Source organism: Glycine soja, chromosome 19, assembly GCF_004193775.1.
Source record: "Glycine soja cultivar W05 chromosome 19, ASM419377v2, whole genome shotgun sequence".
NCBI classification, from domain to species: Eukaryota; Viridiplantae; Streptophyta; class Magnoliopsida; order Fabales; family Fabaceae; genus Glycine; species Glycine soja.
Genome location: NC_041020.1, coordinates 19,351,420 through 19,375,239, shown reverse-complemented (window position 1 = coordinate 19,375,239; position 23,820 = coordinate 19,351,420). Strand labels below are relative to the sequence as shown.

Here is a 23,820-nt window from a genome sequence, read left to right as displayed (position 1 = left end):
ATGCACAAATTGATAAAAGAACATATTTTGGAAACACTAGGTTGACTAAGATAGAGGAAATGAATCATGAGCCCTAGCATCACATGACCATAAAAGTTTCACACTTGAGTGTTCGCATCGGTGCATGCATGACTAGTTTTGCATACAATTTCCAAATCATCATTGTTGCATTTGTGTCATGGAAATAATGTGGGACTTCCCCCGGAGTTGGAGAAGATAGTCGCCCATGAGGACCAAGAAATGGGGCCTCATCAAGAAGAGACAGAACTAGTGAACTTAGGAACCGGCAGTGGGAAAAAGGAAGTAAAGATAGGCACTGGTATGACCACACCCATTCGTGAAGAATTGACAGCCCTGCTAAAAGAATACCAAGACATCTTTGCTTGGTCGTACCAAGATATGCTCGGTTTGAGTTCTGACATTGTACAACACCGATTACCTCTAAATCCCGAGTGTTCCCCGGTAAAACAAAAACTGAGGAGGATGAAACCCGAGACATCCTTGAAAATAAAAGAAGAGGTGAAGAAACAATTTGACGTTGGTTTTCTGGCAGTCGCTCGGTACCCAGAATGGGTTGCCAACATTGTACCAGTCCCTAAGAAGGATGGGAAGGTGCGAATGTGTGTAGACAATTTTCCTTTGCCCTTGAAAGCTAAGTATCAGTTTTCGTATACTAAAAACACCAGTAACATATAGGTTACATTTATATATCAGTAACCTATTACATAAATGAGGAAAGATAAGTACGATACAAAAGTGAAGGAGCATAAGGAAAGAACCTCGAGCTTATTATAGGCAGCTAAATGCTCAAATGATAGATATGTGGAGAGAACAAGAGCTACAAACACAAATATACTTGAACCGAAGAATGCTGAACAAATTGGATTTAATAATAATACTCAAACTAAGGATCTGAGTAAATTGTCCTTCTCTCAATTTTATCTTATAATATTAGGAAATTTAAAAGAAAGTAAAACTGAGTTTAAGAAAATATAAATTGATTTTTTTGTTGCAATTTTTTTAAAATATATTAACAATCTGACCATTTGACCATTTTCGTGTATTACCTTTTACTCATTTAGAATCTTATTTATTATGATAAGAGTATAATAATACGTTGATTTCATTTTTTTTCTCTCATTCTCTTTAATAGAAAAGAAGGATTTATACCAAATTTCTCATGTAAAGGATTTATGTTTGAAGAGAAAGGAAAATATGTACTTGTCAGCCTTGTCAAATCCAAACCTAGCACCAAAATAAAAAGCCACAGTAAGCAACCAGGCATCACTGTGTATAGCAACCAAAGATAGCCATTCCTTTTCTTGCATCTCGTATCTGGCAAAGTTAATGCCTAAAGCTGGCTCTGGAAGCTCGGGGGCACCTCCTCAGCTGGCAAATTGACTTCCCAATGCTCACTTGGAAATCCATAAAGGCAAAGATTTTCCTTCTCTGCATCACAATTCACAAAGCTCACATAAGTTGAATAAAATATTTGAAGTCTCAACAAAAATTTCAACAATACATAGAACTTTAAGAGTGTGTTTGGATGAGGACATTTAAAATTCTAAAGAATTTTAAATTCTGAGAATTTCAAATGCTTCAATTTAAATTCCTTCATTTCTAAAATTTTGTGTTTGGTCCTTTGAAATTCAGGAACATTCATTGATATTTCCAAAAGGAAATTTCCAACTTTTATCCAAAATCTTTCATATGTTACTGTAGAATATAGCAGAGAACAAACAAAATCACTAACTCCCTCCTTCAATTTCGGAAACTACTTGGCAGCAGATTTACAAAACTCACTTGGCAGCAGTTATAACTATATACCATGAAACGCAAATAGCAAAGGTACCACAAGAGTGACAGTTCCATCAAAGAGTAAGCAACACTCACCGACAAGCCACAACCACAGAGGCTGAGCGCAGCAAGACTAGTCCAGTGGTGGCCAGATCCGGCAACGGTGGCATCTCCAACGTTTGGTGGCGTCGAGGACCGGAGGCATCTCCAACGTTTGGCGGCGGCATCTCCAACAAGCGTATCAAAATACCAGTGTTGTCGCTCTGCTGACCGGAGGCAACAACCTTGGCCATTGTGACCGCCCTGAGAGGCTCCCTTCGCTTAACAACCTTCATTCCCAAGTCCACCATGCTCTCATCAGCGTCCCTCGGCCTCAACTCAACCACAACCGTGTCCTGCGGCATCGGCAGCGCCACCATCAGCTTCTTTTTCTTCTTCCTTTCCGATGCAGTCACCAGAAACCACCGCCGGCAGCTGAACAAGTGCGAAGGTTTTCGGGAGAAGCTGTTGCAAGAGAGAGAATAATGAGATAATGAAGGAGCCAGAGAAAGTGTGGTATCCTACAGCACAAAAGAATTTGAAATGCTAATATTTAAGTTAACTAAAATCCCTGATCAAAATACTCAAATTTCAATTTCTTTTCAAATTTTTATCCAAACATCTTATTTAATTGAAAAGTAATTAAAATCCTTTAAAAAATTGAATTACACTATTAAATTTCTCCATCCAAACATACTCTAAATGTTATAACAATACTATAATCAACAATTGGACTATGCCGATATGGTAGCATGGTGAAACAACTTCTATCCATCACTTAGTAGATAAAATACCCAAAAAGTGGGTACAGCTAAAGTGGATGCAGCTAACATTTTTATGCTTAAAGAATAAATATTATTGCAAAGTGAATAGCCAACTAGAAACTGTTCAAGGAAAAGATTACCATTTTGGGACCAATGAAATCTCAGCCTTAATTTCATCAATTGACAAGTCCCGCAAATACTCCAAACACAATTCACCTCTTCTCTCGCGTAAACAACGCAACACGTTCTTAATGCAGGAAGCCTTAGTCGGAGCTAGACCTCCACACCGAATGACATTCTCCACGTCCTTGGACTCAGCACAGAGAACCTTCCAACACACAAAACGACATCGTTTCAAACCCAACACCATTACGAGACAAAACTGTGCGATTACAAATGTCTATGTTTATGACTTACATGTTCCCAACTGGGAAAGGAGGATTTGAGGGAAGCAAAAGCCTTTTGGGAATTGGCCTCAGTGGTGTTCTGCGAGAGGACGGTTCGGACCAGACCGTCGAGAACCGGTTCGGGTGACTCCGATTGGACCAGGTCATCGAGCGGTGGGAGTTTGCGGTAGTAAATATTTATTTTATAATTTATGATATATAAAAATATATTATTTATATTAATTCTGTTTTTATAAAATAAAATATTTGTTTTAGAATCTGGTATGTAAAATTAGAATTCCTATTTTTTAAGAGTGTGCTTTTAGTGGGTTAATGGAGTTTCATGTTTGTTAAGTTTGTTTTGTATGTTAGTTTCGAACGGTTATGTAGTTTTACTTTGATATTTAGAATTCCAATGAAGTTTGTTTTGTTAGTTAGTTTAAGGTTTTATATATTTTTTTCATTTATTTCTTTTATTTTATTTTAATTTTCTAACATTAGAGAGAAAAATCTACTTTCTTCTTGTATAGTATTTTTTGCAATAACATTTTGTTTTATAAAAAAAATGTCTATGATGAATATGATTGAGTCCCTTACTAGTAAGTCTGAAAAATTAAAAATGTTTTTATTATATTATTTCATTTCTTTAAATGTTAAATTAGTGGGAGATGGTTGGAAAATATATTCTTATAATTTGAAATTTAAAATTAAAATATATTTTTTTATCAATTATGTTTTTTAAAGATAAAATATTTTTAATTAGTTTTCGTGAAAAAAACTAAAAGCATCCCACTACTTTCATTCCTGTGTTAGGAAGCTACCTTTTACTTGGTCAAATTCCCTTGTTAACATTACAAGTCTTTAAAATTAAGAAGTTTGTTGTTTGGTTTTTATTTTATGTTATTTAATGTTATTGTTGCAAATATATTTTGTTGTTACACGTTGGTGACTGATTGTCTTTATATATGTAGCTCCTTGCTAAAAATAAATAAATAAACATGTGAAAATACAACACACAAAGCAATAAAATGAACACTTGGGTGAAGCTTTAATATTCTACATGTCATATTCTTATTAGGGTACCTTATAAAACTTTTTTTGAAAACCCCTTCATGAGTTATGGAGAAAAAGAGAATCACATATGAAATATCTTAAATTGTGTGTGTGGGGGGGGGGGGGGAGGGGGGGGGGTCTTGGAAATGTTAACATTTCTATTAATAAGAAAAGAAAAATTGGACCAAAAATTGTTGATTGTGTTTGTTGGATATTCTTTGCATAATACTACTTATATATTATTGGTTGTTAATTTAGAAGTGTCCCAAATTTCTAATGATACTATTATGGAATCTAGAGATGTCACTTTCTTTGAAAATGTTTTTCCTTTGAAAAATAAATTGTCTAAATTTTTTTGTGATACTTCTTGTTCTAATTTATCATCTTGCAGTAATGCTAATAAGGACATTGTTTTTTAACCTAGGAGGAGTAAAAGATCCAAAAAAAGTTAAGGATTTTGGTTCTGAATTATGCTCTTTTCTACTTGAAGATGATCCTAAAACTTATGGTGAGGTCATGAGGTATATTGATGCACATTTTTTGAAAGAAACTATTAATGATGAAAATAGTTCTCTTAAAACTAATAAAACTTGGTTTCTTACTAATTTTCTCCCTAGTTGTAAAAGTATAGGTTGTAAGTGGGTTTTTTTTTAAAGAAATTAAGAACTGATGGGTAATTAGAAAAATTTAAGGAAATACTTATTGTGATTAGTTGTAAACAAATAGAAGGCGTAGATTTCTTTGATACATATTCTCTTGTTTCTAAAGTTACTACTATTAGAGTTTTAATTGCACTTGCATGTGTTTTTAATTTAGAAATTCATCAAATGGATGTAAAAACTACTTTTTTAAATGGTGAATTAGAAGAAGAAATTTATATGAGCCAACCTGAAGGCTTTGTAGAACTAGGTAAAGAAAAGAAAGTTTGCAAACTTGTTAAATTTTTAAATGGTTTGAAACAAGCACCAAAGCAATGGCACAAAAAGTTTGATCAAGTTGTTCTTTCGTTTGGTTTTCAAATCAATAATATTGATAAATGTGTGTATGTGAAACAATTTGATGATAGTGGATGTGTTATTTTATGTTTGTATGTGGATGATATATTGATATTTGATAGTAATATGCATTTCATAAATGATGTGAAGTCTTTCTTGTCTAGTAATTTTGATATAAAAGACATTGGTCTTGTAGATGTGATTTTGGATATTAAGCTTATAAAGAAAAATGATGACATGGTTTTAACCCAATCACATTATGTTGAAAAGCTATTGAAGAAGTTTAATTATTTTGATGTGAAACATGTTTCTACTTCTTATGACTCATCCATTAAGTTAAAGAAAAGTTTGAGTAAAGGAATTTTTTCACATAAATATCCTCAAATTATTGGTTCTTTGTTGCATTTGACAAACTTCTCTGGGTCTGACATTGCATATGCAGTTGGTAGATTAGGATGTAATTGAGGGGTTTAGTGATGCAAATTGGATTTCTGATTCTAATGAAACAAAATCGACAAGTGGTTGTCTTTACTTTAGTTGGTGGTGCAGTATCATGGAAATCTACTGAACAAACTATTATTTCGCATTCTAGCATGGAAGCAAAAATTATTGCTTTAGATACAACTACTAGTGAGGCCGAGTTTCTTAAAAATTTGTTATGTGATTTGCCATTGTTGAATAAGCTTGTACATTCAATTTCAATGCATTTTGATAGTCAAGTTGCTATATCTAAAGTTACTAGCAAAAATTTTAGTGAAAAAAGAAGACACTTAAGAGTGAGACATAAGTCTATCAGAAATTTGATTTCTCATGGTGTCATTTCTCTTGACTTTTTCAGGTCAGAAATAATATTGCGGATCCACTTACAAAAGGGTTGATGTGCCAACAAGTACTTGAGTCATTGAGGGGAATGGGACTAGAGCCCATTATTTAGTTACAACAATAGACACCTATCTCCGTGTGATTGGTAATCCAATGAATGGAGTTCAAGGGTAACAATGAAATTGCTTGTTGACTAAAGTACACCAAAATAAAATTTTGTGGAGTTGTTCCATTTCTCATTCCTATGACGAGGTGTATTATAAATTGTGGCAATATTAAGGTTGAGGTATTTATATATATGTATTTTTTGGTAAAAAAAATACCTCTTAATGAATCTAATGACAATTATGTAGAAGCAAATATGACATGAAGTTTTATGAAGTTTTGATGATGCCAAAGATAAGCGCTTCTCATGTTTGATCCAAGTCAAGAATCCAGAAATTCAAGATAATTGATGAACTTAGTTCCTAGAGTCTTAGAAAGAGTTTCTTAAATTGATGATGCACAGGTTTGGCCAAAGGATTCTTTCCAAAAGCTTTTTGAGATTTCTTAAATCGATTACCAGTGGCCAAATTGATTTCTGAAATAGTTTTACAAATTTTGAATTTGATTTTAAAAGGTTGTAATCGATTGCACACAGTATGTAATTAATTACCAAAAGTTAAAACAGTTTGTAACAGCTTTTAGAAATTTGAATTTAATTTTTAAAAGCCTATAATCGATTACCAGACACAAAAAATTCAAATTTCAAGTCTGAAGAGTCACAACTCTTCAGAAAATAACTCCTAATAGTCACATCTATTCAAATGTTTTTGAATGGCCATCAAAGGCCTATATATAGGTGACTTGGGACACAAAATTTCTCAGAGTTTTTGTGGCACAAAAGAGTTTCATCCTCTCAAAAACTAAATTGTCTTATCCTCTAAAATATTCCTTGGCCTAGCACTTGCAAATTCAATAAGGAATCTTGAGTGATCTTCAATTGTTATATCTTTCTCTTAAAAGAGAGAATTCTTCTTCTTCTTCTTCTTCTTATTCAAAGAGATTGATTAAGGGACCGAGAGTCTCTTGAGTTGTAAAGAATTCTAAACACAAGGGAAGGATTGTCCTTGTGTGGTTCAGACTTTGTAAAAGGCATTTTACAAGATAGTGGAAATCTCAAGCGGGTTGCTTGGGGATTAGACGTAGGCACAGGGCGTGGCTGAACCAGTATAAAAACTGAGTTTGCATTCTCTCTTCCCTTAAACTTCTTTTATTTATTGTCATTTATCTTTTTCTTTAAAGAAGTTTACTTTGAATTATCTTTTGAGTAATTCATATTAAGGGTAAATTATTAATTCAAAAAGAGAGTTAAAATTTTAATTGGGGAATAGTCTTTGATATCTTAATTCAACTCCCCCTTCTTAAAGATATCTGAGGCCACTTGTCTTACAAATTATTGTAGGGGTGGGGGTCACAAACCACTCCTTAAGGATTCACCTAGTGAGTGTGGTGGTGGGGCTACCACTATAGATATGGGCTAATCTCTAAGTGACACTCATGAAACAAGATACATGCGCAAGGCCGTGTAATACATTATCACTGATTAGAACCAAAATGAATGCCAATATTGTAGGGGTTATGTACTAAAGTCCGGTTAAAAAAGGTGTAGTTCAAAACAATTAAGTCACTATATTTTTCTCGGGTGAAAGTTCATAAACACTAGGTATAAGGCTCAAACCCAGAATGTTCCTTATTATGAAATATAATATCACATGCTCTTTCTTTTACGCTTCTATAAAAATTATATTTTTTAAAAATATTTTAAAATTTTAAATTATGTGGGGGAGTGTTAGTAAATATTTATTTTATAATTTAAAATTTATAAAAAATATATTACTTATATTAATTCTGTTTTTATAAAATAAAATATTTGTTTTAGAATCTGTTACATAAAATTAGAATTCCTATCTTTTAAGATTTTGCTTTGAGTGGGTCAATGGAGTTTGTTACGCGTTTGTTATGTTTGTTTTGTTCTGCACGTTGGTTTCCAATGGTCATGTAGTTTTACTTTGAGATTTTTTTGTTGTTGTATAAGGGGGTATATATATATATATATATCTTCTCCTTTGGCAAAAAACACACAAATAAAAAAAACAATTTGCTTTCTTTTTCCTCTAAATTTTTTCTTTTCCTTTCTTATAAAAATTATCTCTTTGAGAGCAAGAGTATTGTTGTTCAGAAGGTTTGGGGATCCTTTCGTTGCACACGATCAGAACCAACGAGTTGTCGTATCTTGAGTGAGGAGTGCAATCAGAATTTTCTACTAGTGCAGTAGGGGGATGTTTTCTCTCTAAGGATAGCGTTTGCACGCTTCAATCCAGACTAATTAAAAATTTCTCCCTTAAATTATTTTCCTTTGTGCTTATTGTATGTTATATTGCATTGTTGATTCATGTTCTGTCATATTCTGAAGTTAGTTTGCTATTGTTGTTTTGTTATTTAGTTTAAGGCTTTGTATTTTCTTCTCATTTATTTCTTATTTTATTTTAATTTTCTAATAGGGCTAAGAGAGTGTCACGCACGGCTTCGCATTCCTATGGGGTGGGTCAAGCGTGAGATGAAAATGGATCTTTCACATTGTTGATTCGGATTGGACCCGCACAAACTAGTTTGGGCTCTGGCTCTTCGTCGCGCTTCACTTGCTGCTTCCTCTTGCGCTTCTTTCTCTCTCTTTTCTCTCTGTGTAAGTGTGGAGAATGTGCAACACAACACAACACACAGACCTACAACATTACATAGTGTAGTACACACTGCATTGCACAAGCTTTTTTATTAACTAGACTTGAATCGGAGAGAATTAGATTGTATTAATCGGATTTGATAAAAGCCCACCGAGTCCATTACAAACTCAACACTTAAAAAAATAATTGCAAAAAACACAATCTAAAATCGCATTTTCAACTGTTTATTTTATTTTATTTTTCAGTAAAATCAAATCACAACAAGAGCGAATTAGAAAATTAGAAAATAAAAAAAAAAACAGAATCATTGAACTATGAAACAAACCTTCAAAGCTTCACTAATAGGAACTAAACCTCCATTTGTAAGCTCGATGCAACAACTTGGAAAAAATAATCCAACAAATAAAATTCAAAAACCATAGAGTCAGAACTCCAATCTTGTTTTGAAAATAGAGAGAGCAACAACAATAAAAACTAGAACAGAAAAAAAAATCAAAATCGAAGACGAAAAAAAATCAAAAACAAGGTTCTAACATTTCTCTCACACAAGCCTCTAGAAGTTGGTAGTGGCACTCCACGCTCGCTATCCCCTCCTTCATGTGTGGCAGTTCCAACGCTTCCTCCATTTCTTTCTTTGATCAGATCTGAAGAAGAGTGAGCGACCTTCTTTAGATCGTTGGTCCGTTGGTTGGGTTGAGATCAACATCACCAAGGTTGAGGTCTTCGTTGTTGTCGATGCATGTCCATCGCGGCGGCAAAATTTTAGGGTTCTCTCTCTGCTATGAGTGAGTGAGTGTGGGAGTGACCGAGACGCAAGCCGTTTCGATTATTAATTGCTGGAAAAGAAATGAAACCAAGACAGTTTTGCAAAAAACCATTGTGGAACGCAAATTTCAAAGACGTTTTTACAAAAACTGTCTTCGTTGAAGTTATCCATATTACAAAATTGTCACCCCAATCGAATTTAAGATGGATCTTGGGAAACCATTGTCGTTTTCTCGTCGTAAAATATAGGTTTTTTAGTAGTGTGGATATGGATTAGATTTTCAAATTTTATATCATTCCTCCAAAATTACATTGATTAACATCGGTCAAAAGCAGTTTTATAGTCGACATTGGCTGAGACTATTTTTTAGTTGATGTTAGTTATTTTTTGGTCAATGTCATCTAGAGTTTTTTCGGCTAATGTTGACTGATGATTTTTTTGATTAACATTTGTTGAAGCTATTTTTTGATCGACGTCGACTAAGGTTTTTGTTGATCAACGTCAATTGAGATTATTTTTCAATCGACGTCGACTAAGGTTTTTTTTGGTTGACATCGATTGAGGTTATTTTTCAATCAAGACTATTTTAACCGATGTTGAGTTGGATTTTTTTGGTTGACATCAATAGATGATGTTTTCTAGTCGACATTAACCATGATTATTTTTTTGGTTGACATTAGCTAGGAATTTTTTGGCCAACATTGGTCGAGCTTTTTTTTTGCTAGCGTCAATGACCCTAGTTAATGTTGGCAAAAAAATAACCCTAACTGGCGTCACTTAAAAAATAACTTTAGTTTATGTCAACTATAAAACATCACCGACTAACATTGACCGGAAAATATCCTAGTCGACATCGGTCCAAAATAGTCTTGGTTGATGTCGAAAAAAAATCAGTCGATGTCGACCAAAAAGACATCACTAGCTTACGTCAACCGAAAAAATCCTAGCCTATGTCAACAAAAAATAGCCCTACCTAACCTCAGTGGAAAATAGCCTTAGTCGATGTCGGCAAAAAAAAAAAAATTGACTGACATTGATAGAAAAAATCCAACTAACCTCGACCAAGAAATAGTTCCACATTGACCGAAAATAGCTTGATCAACATTAGCCAAAAATAACCCTAGCAGAAGTTGACAAAAAATAGCCGTGACCGAAATAAGCTAAAAGCAGTCATAATCAAAGTAGGTCGAAAACTAATTTATGGTTTAAAACTAGATTTACAACCAAAATGATTTTGAACTATAAATCAATTCTAAAACCATTTTAAACCGATTTAAAAAAAAATTCAAATCACTTTTATCCAATTATCTGGCTATGAATTTTAAATCGTACCTGTTTTCACGTCAAAGGTACAAAACACATGTCAATCGTACCTCTTTTTAAGAACCTTAAGCAAATACTTTCGATTCATTTTTAGCTTCGGGGTTGTCCCTACATGGCATCACAATTCGCCACCACGCACACCCATTCCATGCCATCATGCCAAGATTGACCCAAAATTCAAGCCAATCTCAATTTTTCATATTTTTTATTCATCCCAAAAACTATTTAATTTAAATTAAATGAAAAAAATTAAATACCTAATGAGTATAATTCACTTGACAACAAACGCTAAATTTGGGAAGAGGACATAGGTTAAATCCTTGTATAGACTCTTGTGAAGGGATAAAAAACTTTAAGTGTTACTAGCCTTTATTTAAGAAATGTTTTTGACCTAGTATGGAGGAATCAATAGTAAAAGCAAATCTCTTATGATACACCATATCTTATGATAAACCATATCTGGCTCGATTATTGATAGAGTGAATAAATATGTGATTTCTTGAAATATCTCTTTTGATTCAAAATCATGGTGTAATGTGTATCTACCAATGTTTTGGTCATGGAATGGATGAAATAAATTCCAAAATGGGTTTTTGTTCAAGAATGAAATCTGATTGGAATTGTTCCGTCCATCCTTTGGAACCATATCACATCCCAGATACAATGAAATAGGATGAATTGATACGATATTTTGTAAGTACATAATTATCCTGAAAAAAATTCATTTTTTTTATCACTTGGTAAGAATAAGATGTTTCTTTTGTTCTTTCTTCAATAATTTTTTATTTCTAGTAGATCTCTCAATAAGATTTGAATTCAAATAAAATTTTGACCATTTGTCATAGAAAAAAAGAACGAGTAATTCTTGTAAGATTCTCAAGAAATTTTTCAATTTCTTGTAAAAGCATATGATTATTCACCCGGATCTCACATTTGATGAATAATCAACACATTAAGAAATATCTTGGAAATAATTTTAGAGAATAATTTTAATTTTATTTTTATTCATTTTGTTTAAAGAAAGGAATGATCTTAGCAAATAATGGATCTTTCTTTTAATTCTTTTAATTGTTGAAGTTCTCTCGAATGAAGATTAGTCCTAGATCCAAATATGGAAGTTTTGAAAAACTTGAAGATGTCACGAGAAATCAAATGTGCTAATTAGGATGATAAAAAAAAAAAAAATACTCTCAAAGAAAAACCGAGAAATACGGCACGAAAGGAAAGCGAGTATGCACAGCATCTTACTCGAGCAAGTGGGTGACTGGGTGTTGTTGTCCTTTAAGAACATAGTAAAAAAAAATTCAAAATGTTAAATATCGCCGAGCCAGTTTCACTTTTTTCCACCGCTTGAAAACAAAATACCATCAAGAGGAAATGAAACGTTGTTGTTATCTCGCGACATATGCAAATTCACGTTCGAGAAATTGCTTTGTATCTCCCTCTCTCCGTGACTCTGATTGTGATTGCATCTTCGGTTTTTATTAACAAAAATACTATAATATTAATAAAATTACTAAAAAATACTAATATTTACGTGTTGTCCTAAAATCACATTCTTCTTCTTGAACGTCAATCCGATCAGATTCTTAAGTCAATGGTTTTGATTTGAGGGTTGCTTCAAAGCACACAAAGTAAGCTTCTTGGAACCCTAGTTTTCTTGGTTCTCTCAGGTATTGCTGCATCGATTTCCTCTTATAGAATTATGTCCTCTGATAATTGATTCTTTTTTGCACACATAAAATTTTATTATATCAGTGTCAATTTTTTAATTAATGGTCAATATTTTAAATCCCCATATTCTGATTATCTTTATTTTTTTTTCTTTTTACTTACTTCCGTTCATTCATGGAACCTAAACAAAAACCCTAGGATGTGTTGATTTTCTTGCTTTTTTGTTGCAGCCTAGGTTGATTTTCTCGAGAAAAGAAAATTTCTTTGTGTGATGGGTACGGTGGAGGCTCGATCAAAGGAGCCATCTGGGTGTTCATCGCCTTCTCCAGAGAATGACAAGAATGAGCTCAGGGAAGCTCTGTGTGCTTTGAAAAATGGGGCTTCAGAAAACCAAGGTTCTGGTGATGGTGGGGTTGTTGAAATGGGGAAGAGCAGGGTCTCTGAGACCAAGGTTTCCGATGAGAAGGGTTTTGAGGGGAGGGAACTGGAGGATGGTTGTGTAGGTCTGGCTGATTCTGAGATGAATGGGGTCTCCTCTTTGTTGAAAATGAGAGAGAGTGGTAGGAACTTAATGTTTTCCTATGGTGGTGAGACTGAGAGTGCTGGGAAGTTGAACCCTGAGGGTGGTTCTTTTGAGGTTGGAGTGGAAGGAGGCAAAAGAGATTGGAAGAAAATTGAGGGCGAGGATGATCGAAATGGGAAAACCGTGACTATGGATGTTTCAATTGCTGATACAAGTGAAAACAAGGATGTGGAAATGGAAGATTTGGGTGATGAAGGATGTGGCAGGTTTTCGGTTGGTGATTTTGTTTGGGGCAAAATTAAGAGTCATCCCTGGTGGCCTGGCAGGATTTATGACCCTTCTGATGCTTCTGATCTTGCTTTGAAACTGAGACAAAAGAATAGACTACTTGTGGCTTACTTTGGGGATGGAACCTTTGCTTGGTGCCATCCTTCGCAATTGAAGCCTTTTGAGGATAACTTTAAGGATATGGTGAAGCAGAGTAGCTCTCGGGCTTTTGTCAATGCTGTACATGAAGCTGTAAGCGAGGTTGGAAGGCTTTTGAATTTGAAGATGAGTTCTTCATGTGCTGCGGATAAAACTAGCTCTGAATTTGTTCGGCCATTGGCGGCCAATTCTGGTGTCAAGGAGGGAATTCTTATACCTGAAAACGGTATAGAGAAACTTTCTGATGTTCTGATTGATCCAGCAGAATTACTTTCTCAACTAAAACAAATTGCCAAAATTATTTCCATTGCTAATATTCTGGAGCTGGAAATATTGAAGGCTCGGCTTTCAGCCTTTTATCTATCAAGAGGAGGTTATAGATTACCTATGTATGAGGTGCCCCAGCCAGTTCCTAGACTTGAAGATAGTTTAAGGGATAGAACAGTGAATGTAGGCAGCAGTGAGTGTGCAGTGGAAGCACCTGCACATGGGCCATTTGAAGAGGAGTACTCTACAATGCCAATGAGCCCAAAATCTGGTGAATTGAGTCATTCACATGGGATTTCAGGAAATAGATTGAATCATAGGATTAAGCAGAAAAGCATTGCTGAAATTATGGGAGAGGACAAAGATGCCAATACCAAAAATAAGCAAGGAGATGCAACTGAAAAAGTGACTGTTAGAAAGAAGAGGAAAGGCAGTGAGGATACAATGGCATCTAAATCTGTGCAGAAGAGAAAAGGGTTGTTCCTAAATACTGATAGAAATGCGGCAGGTGCTGAAAATGATGGTGGTAGTTGGGGCAAAGAGGATGGTGACAATGGAACATTGGCGCAGTTGAAAAAGAAGAAAAAATCTTTTGGTATTGGAAACACTAGTAGTGGGAGCAAAAAGGAAACTGATCATGAAGGAAAGGCCAAAGTAAAAAATGGGAAGGGTTCTTTGTCAAGAGAAAGGAAGAAAAGCAAGTACCTGTCCCCTCCTTTTGCTATTCCAGCCAGAGAGCAGAGGAAAGGAGAGAGGGAAACAGAATCCCCTAAAGTTTCTGGCAAAGATCAGCAATCAGAGCCACTGACCAGAGCTTCTGATCAACTTCTGAAGTCCCCTGTACCTTTGAAGTTGAATGATGAGCCATTTCAGGAGAATGTTTCGAAGGAACTTGTCATAGACCAGGACCTTCCTGATAGCTCAAATTACCGAACACCAGAATATGATGAGAACAAGACTATTGATACAACAAAAATCCAGGTTCCATCAGGGGAAGTTCTGTCTGAAGTCTGTTATGCAGCTATTAATCCACAAACTCCAATGAATATCAATTCTCTTGAAAGAATTGTGGACTTTATTTTTATCTACAGAAGCTCGTTATATCGCCAAGGATCCTACTACAAAATATACAAGAAGCATAAACCTAGCAAGAAGGGAAAGAAGCCAGAATCTGATCTGGGGATTTTGAGGAAAGATCAAATACAATCTGATAAAAAATCAGCTAATAATGATTCGGAGCCAAAGAAGAGAAGAAAGAATGAGACAACTTCAAGTTTGCCTAAAGAGAAGCAATCTGCTGCAGCTAAGACTGGCAAGAAGGGGATTGATAAAAAAGCTTCAGGTGCTTCCCTTTTCATCTCATTTGGGCCAGGATCCTCTCTGCCTTCAAATTCGGATCTTACCACACTGTATGGTAAGTTTGGAGCTCTGAATGAATCAGAAACATCTATGCTCTCTAGTGATTGCACTGCTCGTGTGTTCTTCCTGAAAGCCTCTGATGCTGAAAAGGCCTTGAGCCATTCACAGAACATGAACCCCTTTGGCTCTTCCGAAGCCTCTTTCAGACTTGAGTATCTTTCTGCTGGTTCCAAGTCTGAAAAATCCAAGTTTAAAGCTTCTTCAACAAAGAAGAAAGACAAGACTCCAGCCAAGCCATCTGCTTCATTGTCACCAGGTGGTGAAGCATCCAAATTGAACTACATAAAGGAAAAACTTCAGGGTCTGACATCAATGCTAGAAGCATCGGATGCTAAATTACCTGATATCAAGACAAAATTAGAGAGTGAGATGAAACAGCTTTTGGAGGATGTGAACAGAATGGTTGAATCTTCTTCCTAAATAACGCATGGAATACATACTAGCAATTATTTAGCTAGTAATCAGGGTAGGTTTATGATATGTCATTTCCATTTAGCGGACTGTCTTTATCTGAGAATCAATTTATTTGTCTCATTTCTGAGCCTAGCTTTAGTTAAGAGGTAAAATTACTCATATCGGTTTGTTGTGTAGGATATGTGACCTGTTGTATGCATAGGCTGTATAGACACCAACATCCTTTTTTAGATCTTCTGTCCTTTTTATAGTGGTGAACAAACAGCTTTAAGGATCAAAGGTATAATGTTTTCATTTCTGTCATGTTGTGTGAAATACTTTAATTCTGGTGTAGCTGCGACTCTAAATGATGATTGAATAGGAATATAGATGTGGTGAAACCTTTTCGTAGAAATAAAGTTTTCCCCCTATTCGGTCATCTATCATGATTCTCGTGTAGCTTTTATTGTGGTTATGAATGGAATAAGAGATATGGAAGTAGTTTTGTAAAGTGGCATCAGGGGAGTTCAACGCCAGCAAAGTCCTGTGCTTTGTAAAATATATGTTGTGCTCAACTCTACTTGAAAATGCCATCTATTAGGTTGTGGTCCACAGTACATTATGGATTTCGTTGGCAAAAACTAGGAATTGTCGTGATCCTTGATGCTGGAAAGTCTAATGGTAGTGATACCAAGATTTGGAGGTGTGACCACATAAATTAATGCATGCAGCTACGAAGAGATGGTTTGTTTAAATACCAGATCCCGTTGCCCACATAATTTTCTGATTGGCTGTTACAGACATGGAACTATGGAAGTGAAAAGATCTATTGATCTTGCAATCTAGTTCAGTTACAAGCATTTATATTTTTAAATGTTGATTAATGTGAGATGACAAATGATTAATATAAATAAAATTAGTCTTTAGCTCATCTATCGTATGATTTTGTGACTAATTTGTCAAAAGTAGATAGATTCAGTGTTTAATTATATACTAATAGGATTGGATTTAATGGAAGGAGTTAGTGTTTTACAACATAGCAAAATCAAGGTCCACATTCTTGGAGAGGTGTTTACATTTTGTATCCAATTGTGTTTTCAATAGGACTGTCTTTGAAGGAGAATATTTACTAAACACAGAAACCATATAATATGTGTGAAATTTGAAAAATTAAATTGACATGAGTTGTTACTTTCGAGGATGAAATTATATATTCAATTTTTTATGGTCCATGTTTTGAAAAGATTTCATTAAATTGAGTTGTTTTACGATAGTAAATAAAAATATTTTTAATGTAATTTAATATAAACTAGATAATTAACTTGTGCTTTACACAGCAGAAGAAAGAGAAAATAAAAGTAAAAAGGTGAAAATGGAGAGAACAAGGTAGGCTTGCAGTGCACCATATAATGAAAAGTGATATTGATTTGGACAGATTTAATAAAGATATAGATTATAAATTATAATTTTAACTTATTAACTCAAAGTAATGATGATTATTTTAAAATACACTCAAAGTGTAGTTAATTGTTGAAGAAAATCGCTTGTGGGGAACCCCTACACAATATGCATTAAAGATATGAGATCTTGGCCTAAAATTGAATAATGAAAAAGTTAAAGCAAGTTTATTCATATCTTTTAACTAATCAAAATCAGTTAATTTCTTAATTCTGTGAATTACTTTTCGAGCTTCTAGATGCCTCAAATTTGAAACAAATTTAGCCTTACACTGCGAAGTCATGCTGCTTCCTTTAGTAGTAATAGGTGTTTTCCTGGATATTGATATTGCTTTGGTTGTGCATGATTTTTTCAACTGCTTGAATGAAAATAATTAAAGATAAGCTTTCTTGAAATAGTTCAAATAATAAGGAATGGAAGGAAAAAAATTGAAAAAACTTCAGCTTTAATTATCTTTTCGACTTCTACTTTTTTTTTTTTCATTCACAATCTTCTTTTACTTATAAGAGGCAAGGAAGCTCTTCCATGTCTAAAATTTCAAATGTTAGAGTGAAGAGAAACTACATAAATACTAGAAATTTTGGAGAAGTTACGTTTTTTGCAATTGAAGGTTTAGCTTTGGCATTTTTGGTCACCCAAGTTATACTGCAAGCGATGAAATTCAGTTGAGGATTTAATAGAATTGTTGTCAGCCAATGTGAAATTTGACTAATTTTAGTATTAAGTAAATGAGGATAAAGCCACTCTGATTGAATATGGAGTTGATAATTATTTAAGTTATAGCTTAAGTTCCTAATCTAGGTGACGTCTAACACACTTCACACATAAATGGTTACTGGTAGATTTTGAGTCCCGGTAAATTGAAGTCTCTAGATTTCATATTATATAGTTCTAAAATTTATTGTTTTTCATTTGCATCATTCTCATTAGTGTATATTTCAAATTTTGTCAATACAAACATGAGAACTAAAACGAATTGGATTTATTTTTTATGGGCTTGATCAGATTTTTGAGCCTCCGTGTTGTCACAGTTTAAATGATATTGTCAGTGAAATTATAGTGTCAGTGTTAAGTATTCGTGTAGAAAAAATTACTTTGAATGAAATTTGTCTTTAATGGAAAGGTGTATTTACTGTTTGATTTATGCTTAAAAATATTTTTCATCCTTATAAATATAAAAAGGTTTGGAATTCGTCTTGTCAAATTTTTAATATATTTTTTGTCCTTATAAAATTGAAATGTGTTATTTTTTGGCTCGGAGTCAGGTTTGGACGAATCCGGGCCTACACGAAATTTTTTAAAACTTAAATTATAGACTAAAATATGTTTTTCTTACCTATAAATATCAAAATGTTCAGAATCCGTTCTTGCAAAATTAAAATGTGTTATTTTTTAGCTCGAAGTCAGGTTTGGACGAATCCGAGCCTACATGGAATTTTTTAAAACTTAAGTTATAGGCTAAAATATTTTTTTTCGTCCCTATAAATATCAAAATGTTTAGAATTCGTCATTGCAAAATTTTGAGTCTTTTTTTGTCCTCGAAAAATTGAAAACTATTACTTTTTGGCTCTGACGTAGGTGGTGCTGGGCATTACAGTTGAACAGAACATTTAAAAAAGAAAAAGAAAAAAAATGTTTATTTAAATTCGAAGAAGATGAAGAAAGCTAGGGAAGAAAGAGGTTAGGAAAGACGAATTTATAAATTTGTGGGTTTTTTTTTCCTACATTTTGTGGTGGTTTTTAGCTCCTAGAAATCACCCACTCACATAGTCATTAATGGAACCAATGAAAGAGTAATATGTAGATTCAGATACCCAAACTTACATTCGGGGCAAAAAGTAACAGATTTTAATTTTTCAAGAATGGAAAAAAAAAACTCAAAATTTTACGGGGATGGTTTCATTTTAGTCCCTAAGATTAAAAAAACTGAAATAAGTCCTTGAATTTTGTTAAGGTTTCAATTAAGTGCCAAAAATTAACCTCTTTTTCTCATTTTGGTCCCTAGTTCGAAGACCAAAGTGATAATAACAACATAAGTTTAGGCATTTAAATGAAACCTTAACAAAATTTAGGGACTTAAATGCCAAAGATATCATCGCCTCCAAAACAAAAATGCATCCCTCCTTATGGTATTAGTCTATTAGAGAAGAAGAAAAAAATGCATCCATCCATGTGTAACACAAAGGTTTAAAAATTTTATTATATAAAAACCAATCACCTGAATTAACAAATGGCAAGTTTTGAGTTCAACAATATATACCAGGTAAAGGACTAAAAATTTCACAATAAGACATATTATTTGTATAAGCAAATATTACAAGAAGGAGACTTGAATTGTGATTTTAGAAATTTTCTAAATCTTTTTATAAAAACAAAGATATCATTTGATGAAGTTTTGAAAGAAAAAAACAAGTTTTCACAAATAGAGACAGTCAAACGATAATAATAGATTTTGCGAAAAACATTTATTTTTGCAATAAAATCAAATTCAAACCCTAAGTCAATTAGCACAGAACATATATAGATGTAAGACGAAGGAATTGAAAAAAGATGATGGGACTCGCCAAACCAAGAGGGGGGAGAATTGGTTTTGAAATCAAATCAAAATGAAAACAGAGTTTTGAAAAACTTTTGCTTCCAAGGATTGTATCACAAACTTTTTTGTTTAAAACCAATTATTGAATCAATCACCTGTATACAATATCCTTTTGTTAAAGCACTTGAAACAAAAATATCTTTAAACTTAGCAAATTGATAAAGAATGCAATATAGAGAGATAAGATTCAAGAGAAGATGGACAACAAGATTTATACTAGTTCACTCTTTATTTCTAGAGAAGTTATTCCAGATATCTAATTCAACCTAAATTAGATTTCCATTATGCACAATGAATTTTTACAAGCAATCACAATCAATTTCAAATTCAAACTAGAAAATGAAACTAAGGCACCCAACCCTAAGGTCCTTTGTAAATATAAGCCTAAGAGAAACCTACCCTTAGCTTCAAACTAGAAACCCCTATTCTATCATGCTATAAAGACTCATGCATATGCTACAACAATATGTAAAAACATATGAAAATAGAGTCAATGAGAGATACATCCTTTTCATTCAAATGCAAGGACCAAAGCTTGATAGAATGGATCTCTCTTGATCTCACAAGATGTTAACAACTCACTTTAACCTATGAAAGCTTCAAGAAATGAAAACTAGAGTTTGTGAGTCGTAGAAACTCGTTCTTTTTCGTTGTTGAAAGTGAGAACACAAGGTGGCTATTTATAGAGAAAATAGTTATAACCGCCTTTAATCAATTAAATTGCCAATATAATTGGTTATCTCGAAGAAGTAATCGATTAGATTCTCATTTTAATTGATTAATGTTTTCTTCCCAAAACCTAGAAAGCTTTCAAGAACAATGTAATCAATTAGATTCTTGATTTAATTGATTAAAGTGTTCTTGATCACTTTTAGGAACACTTTCAAGAACGATGTAATCGATTACTACAACCATGTAATCGATTAAAGAAGAGACCCAAGAAAATAGACATGGTCTCAACATAATTATGTAATCGATTATGAATATGGGGTAATTGATTAAACCAGAACAAAGATCTCTCTGCAAGCTTCTCAAAAGACTTGTGTAATTGATGACAGATAGATGGCAATCAATTAAAATATAGAGTTATGAACTGAAGATGTTTCTTGATGCAATCCTCCCAAGGAGGGGACCAATCACCAGAGCCATGGTTAGGAGACTCTAGGAAGATTGGGCCAGGGATGCTGGAGAAGGCCCTAGGGTTTTCATGAGCCTTAGGTTAGATTTTGGGCCCATGGGCTAAGTATGAGCCCACTTATCTTTGTACATATAGATTAGGGTTTAATTATTTTTTGGGCCTTGTATTTAGGGATCCATAGTGTAGGGAGGGTACCCCACTAAAATTAGTGCAGGATAAGTGGGCTCATACTTAGCCCATGGGCCCGAAATCTACCGTAAGGCTCATGAGAACCCTAGGGCCTTCTCTTGCATCTCTGGCCCAATCTTCTTAGAGTCTTCTATCCAATGCCCTTGGGGGGTAGGATTGCATCACCTATCATTTGAATTTTGGGTCTAATTCATGCATGTTATTTAGTTCATAGCATGTTCTAAATCAATTCCTAGAAGTAGTCTTGTTGTTGAACTTTTCTTGTTTTCTATATGATGCCTATGAAGAAATTGAGTTGTGGTGTTGAGTTGTGGCTGGATTTGTGAATCAAAATAAGTCTTAAGCTCTCTTGAATTGTGTTATCCAATACAATTTAGCATAAGCAAACACAAATTGTAACTATCAAGCCTTAAGCAGCATAAACACTACTTTGATTTATAGGTTGAAATTCTAGTTGCTGTCAGTTCTAGCACACTGTCTTCTTAACTCTGCTATTGCTTGAATACTTCGAGTTTTGAACTGAAATTTTATCTAGATAAAATAGACATCTTGAAGAAAACAATGGAAAAAGAATGAAAAAAAATAAAAATAAATGAGCATGAAAAGGCGATAAAGATTAACGTCAAAATACACATCCAGAACAACAACAAAAATATAAAAAAATGTGTATGATTGATTTGATTTAAAATTGTTCATTATTTTGAGTTGTATTACAAGCCTATTTGACTTGTGGGGTACCCTCCCTACACTATGGAGCCCTTAATACAAGGTCCAAAAATAATGAAACCCTAATCTAATATGTATAAAAATAAGTGGACTCACACTTAGCCCATGGGCCCAAAATCTATCCTAAGGCTCATGAAAACCCTAGGGCCTTCTCTTGCATCTCTGACCCAATCTTCTTGGAGTATTCTATCCAATTCCCTTGTGGGGTAGGATTGCATCATTCTCCTTCCATTATTTTTGCTATCTAAGTAATCATCACTGTTATGGCTAGGAGGGTTCTAGATCTGGATGTAGATTATAAACCATCCAATTTTGCATTTAGAGCCGTGAATTAGGCTTAAATAACATTCATCATCAACTTGACATTTGATTCTCTTTTTCCTCCATCCATGACTAAAATGTTGCATAAACTATTCTTTTTCTCAAGAATGTTTTTTTTGAAAACTTTTTTTCTAATGGGATCAAATAAAAGAATCACAAAGAGATGACAAAGGAAGATTAACAAACTCAAAGAAAAAGAAACAAAGGAAGATGAACAGACTCAAGGAAGTAGAACAAAGATAGATAACACAACAAAAGAAATAAGAAAATAATTCACGAAAGCATTTGTTTTAGAGATTGAAGAAGAAAAACCAAGGATAGATAACACTCGATTTTAAGAGTCAAAGCTCTAATACCAAATGATACAAATTATAGGATCTTTAACGACTTGTCTTGTCGCTATGATATCACTAACTCTAAAATGCATAATTTCAATTTTTAAATGAAATCTCCATTAATTTGATTATGAAAATGAGTGTAAATTTTTCGTGATATACATTCACCAAACAACACACAAACACTTCAATAAGCACATATATATGTATATCTTAAACAAAAAACACATATATATATGTATATCTTAAACAAAAAACACATATATATATGTATATCTTAAACACATACCAGTCCAATGGAACAATTGATGCCACAACACGACAAACATGTACCGTTGACTAGTGTCTAAAGCTAATGAATAGATGGTTTTTATTGCTCAGTCTGATGGGATGGATAAAGATAGTCTAAGGAATATGGAGAGATAGAGTCTATATCCATTGAGGACTTGATTGCCAAACAAGAGAAAAAGAAGAAGATTGATGTTGCATCTAAACCTATTAGGCTATTCCTGATCTTCTCCAAGCTAGACAAGGATTTGATGAAGCTAGACACAAGATCTCCAGACTGGCTCATTCCATCAAGGCCATCAGTTGAGTCTCCACTTGTTATACCCATTAATCCTAATGTCAATGTCAGATTCTATCTTGGATTTAGAGTGTTAGGTCTGGACGACCACTCGTCTCATCTTCCTTGGATTTTGATGAATAAAAAAAAGTATAAAGTACTAATGTTCTAATGAGTTTTTAAACCTAGATGGTTCAATTTTTAAAGGACTTAACATTACCTTGTATCATCCAAGAAGGATTGTTATGTCAACTATCTCTTCAGCGTCTAACGCGCTAAAATCAAAAGGTGTTTACTATCTATGACAATTAGTGTTATATGGTTATTCCATGCTTCTAGTCAGTAAGTAATTCACACATCCTTTAGAATGAACAACATTAGGCAGTTTGTGGTAATTGAAAAAGGGAAGTACATGTATTTTATCCTATACTAATTTGTTTTGTCTCTCTTTATTTTGAAATGCTAACATTTGAATTTAAGGAAAGGACAAAATAGAAGGAAATAGAAAGTAATCACAAAATATTCTCTAAAGGTTGCTTCCCCTAAGGACAAAGAGCACATGGTGTTGTTTGTACTATCGCGTAATTCCTCGCCAACCAGAGCATGCCACATAGCCTTATCTTTCCCTATGAGACAATGGTATTTTCAAGGAATCGATGTAGATCCTGTAATGAATCCCTCACTAAATTCTATAAAAGGAAGCCTCTACCTAAAAAGCAAAGGGAGAGATACTAACGAAAAAGCAAGAACTTAGCTGAAGCGAAACTCTGCTAAAATTACTAGACAACTAATATAAAGTTTTCATTTGTTTAGAGGCGTAAAATATGGACAACTAGTGTGATTGTTGCTATTTTAGTTGGTATCAGAGCTTGGCCTTAAGGGTGAAGTATTTGACAATACTAAGGAAAAGATTCAAGATATGAAAGACATGAAAGAAGGATTCCCCACCAATAAACCACCTCTGTTTAGAGGCATAAAATATGATTACTGGAAGGAGCGTATGATAGCTCACTTTGAATCTATTCATATAGATCTATGGGATGTGGTGGAAAATGGTGATTATGTTCCATATGATAATTAGGCGAATGAGATTCCTAGAGGCCAATGGATGGAGGAGCAAAA

The 23,820-nt window shown here is 33.8% G+C and overlaps 1 protein-coding gene across 3 annotated transcripts; it reads left to right on the top strand.

Moving 5' to 3' along the window:
* Positions 1 to 12,185: 12,185 nt before the first annotated feature.
* Positions 12,186 to 15,755, top strand: LOC114399228. Of its 3 annotated transcripts, none has more exons than XM_028361363.1 (2): positions 12,186 to 12,341; positions 12,573 to 15,755. In XM_028361363.1, the coding sequence occupies exon 2, from the start codon at positions 12,614 to 12,616 to the stop codon at positions 15,395 to 15,397; it is 2,784 nt and encodes a 927-aa protein (XP_028217164.1). In that variant the 5' UTR covers positions 12,186 to 12,341; positions 12,573 to 12,613; the 3' UTR covers positions 15,398 to 15,755. The 3 variants fall into 3 exon arrangements, with proteins under 3 accessions (XP_028217164.1, XP_028217165.1, XP_028217166.1); XM_028361364.1 differs by having other exon boundaries at positions 12,195 to 12,302; XM_028361365.1 differs by having other exon boundaries at positions 12,199 to 12,341; positions 12,578 to 15,755.
* Positions 15,756 to 23,820: the final 8,065 nt, after the last annotated feature.

Coding starts and splice junctions, on each gene's coding strand:
- LOC114399228 (XM_028361363.1), top strand. CDS start 12,614: ATGGGTACGGTGGAGGCTCGATCAAAGGAGCCATCTGGGTGTTCATCG.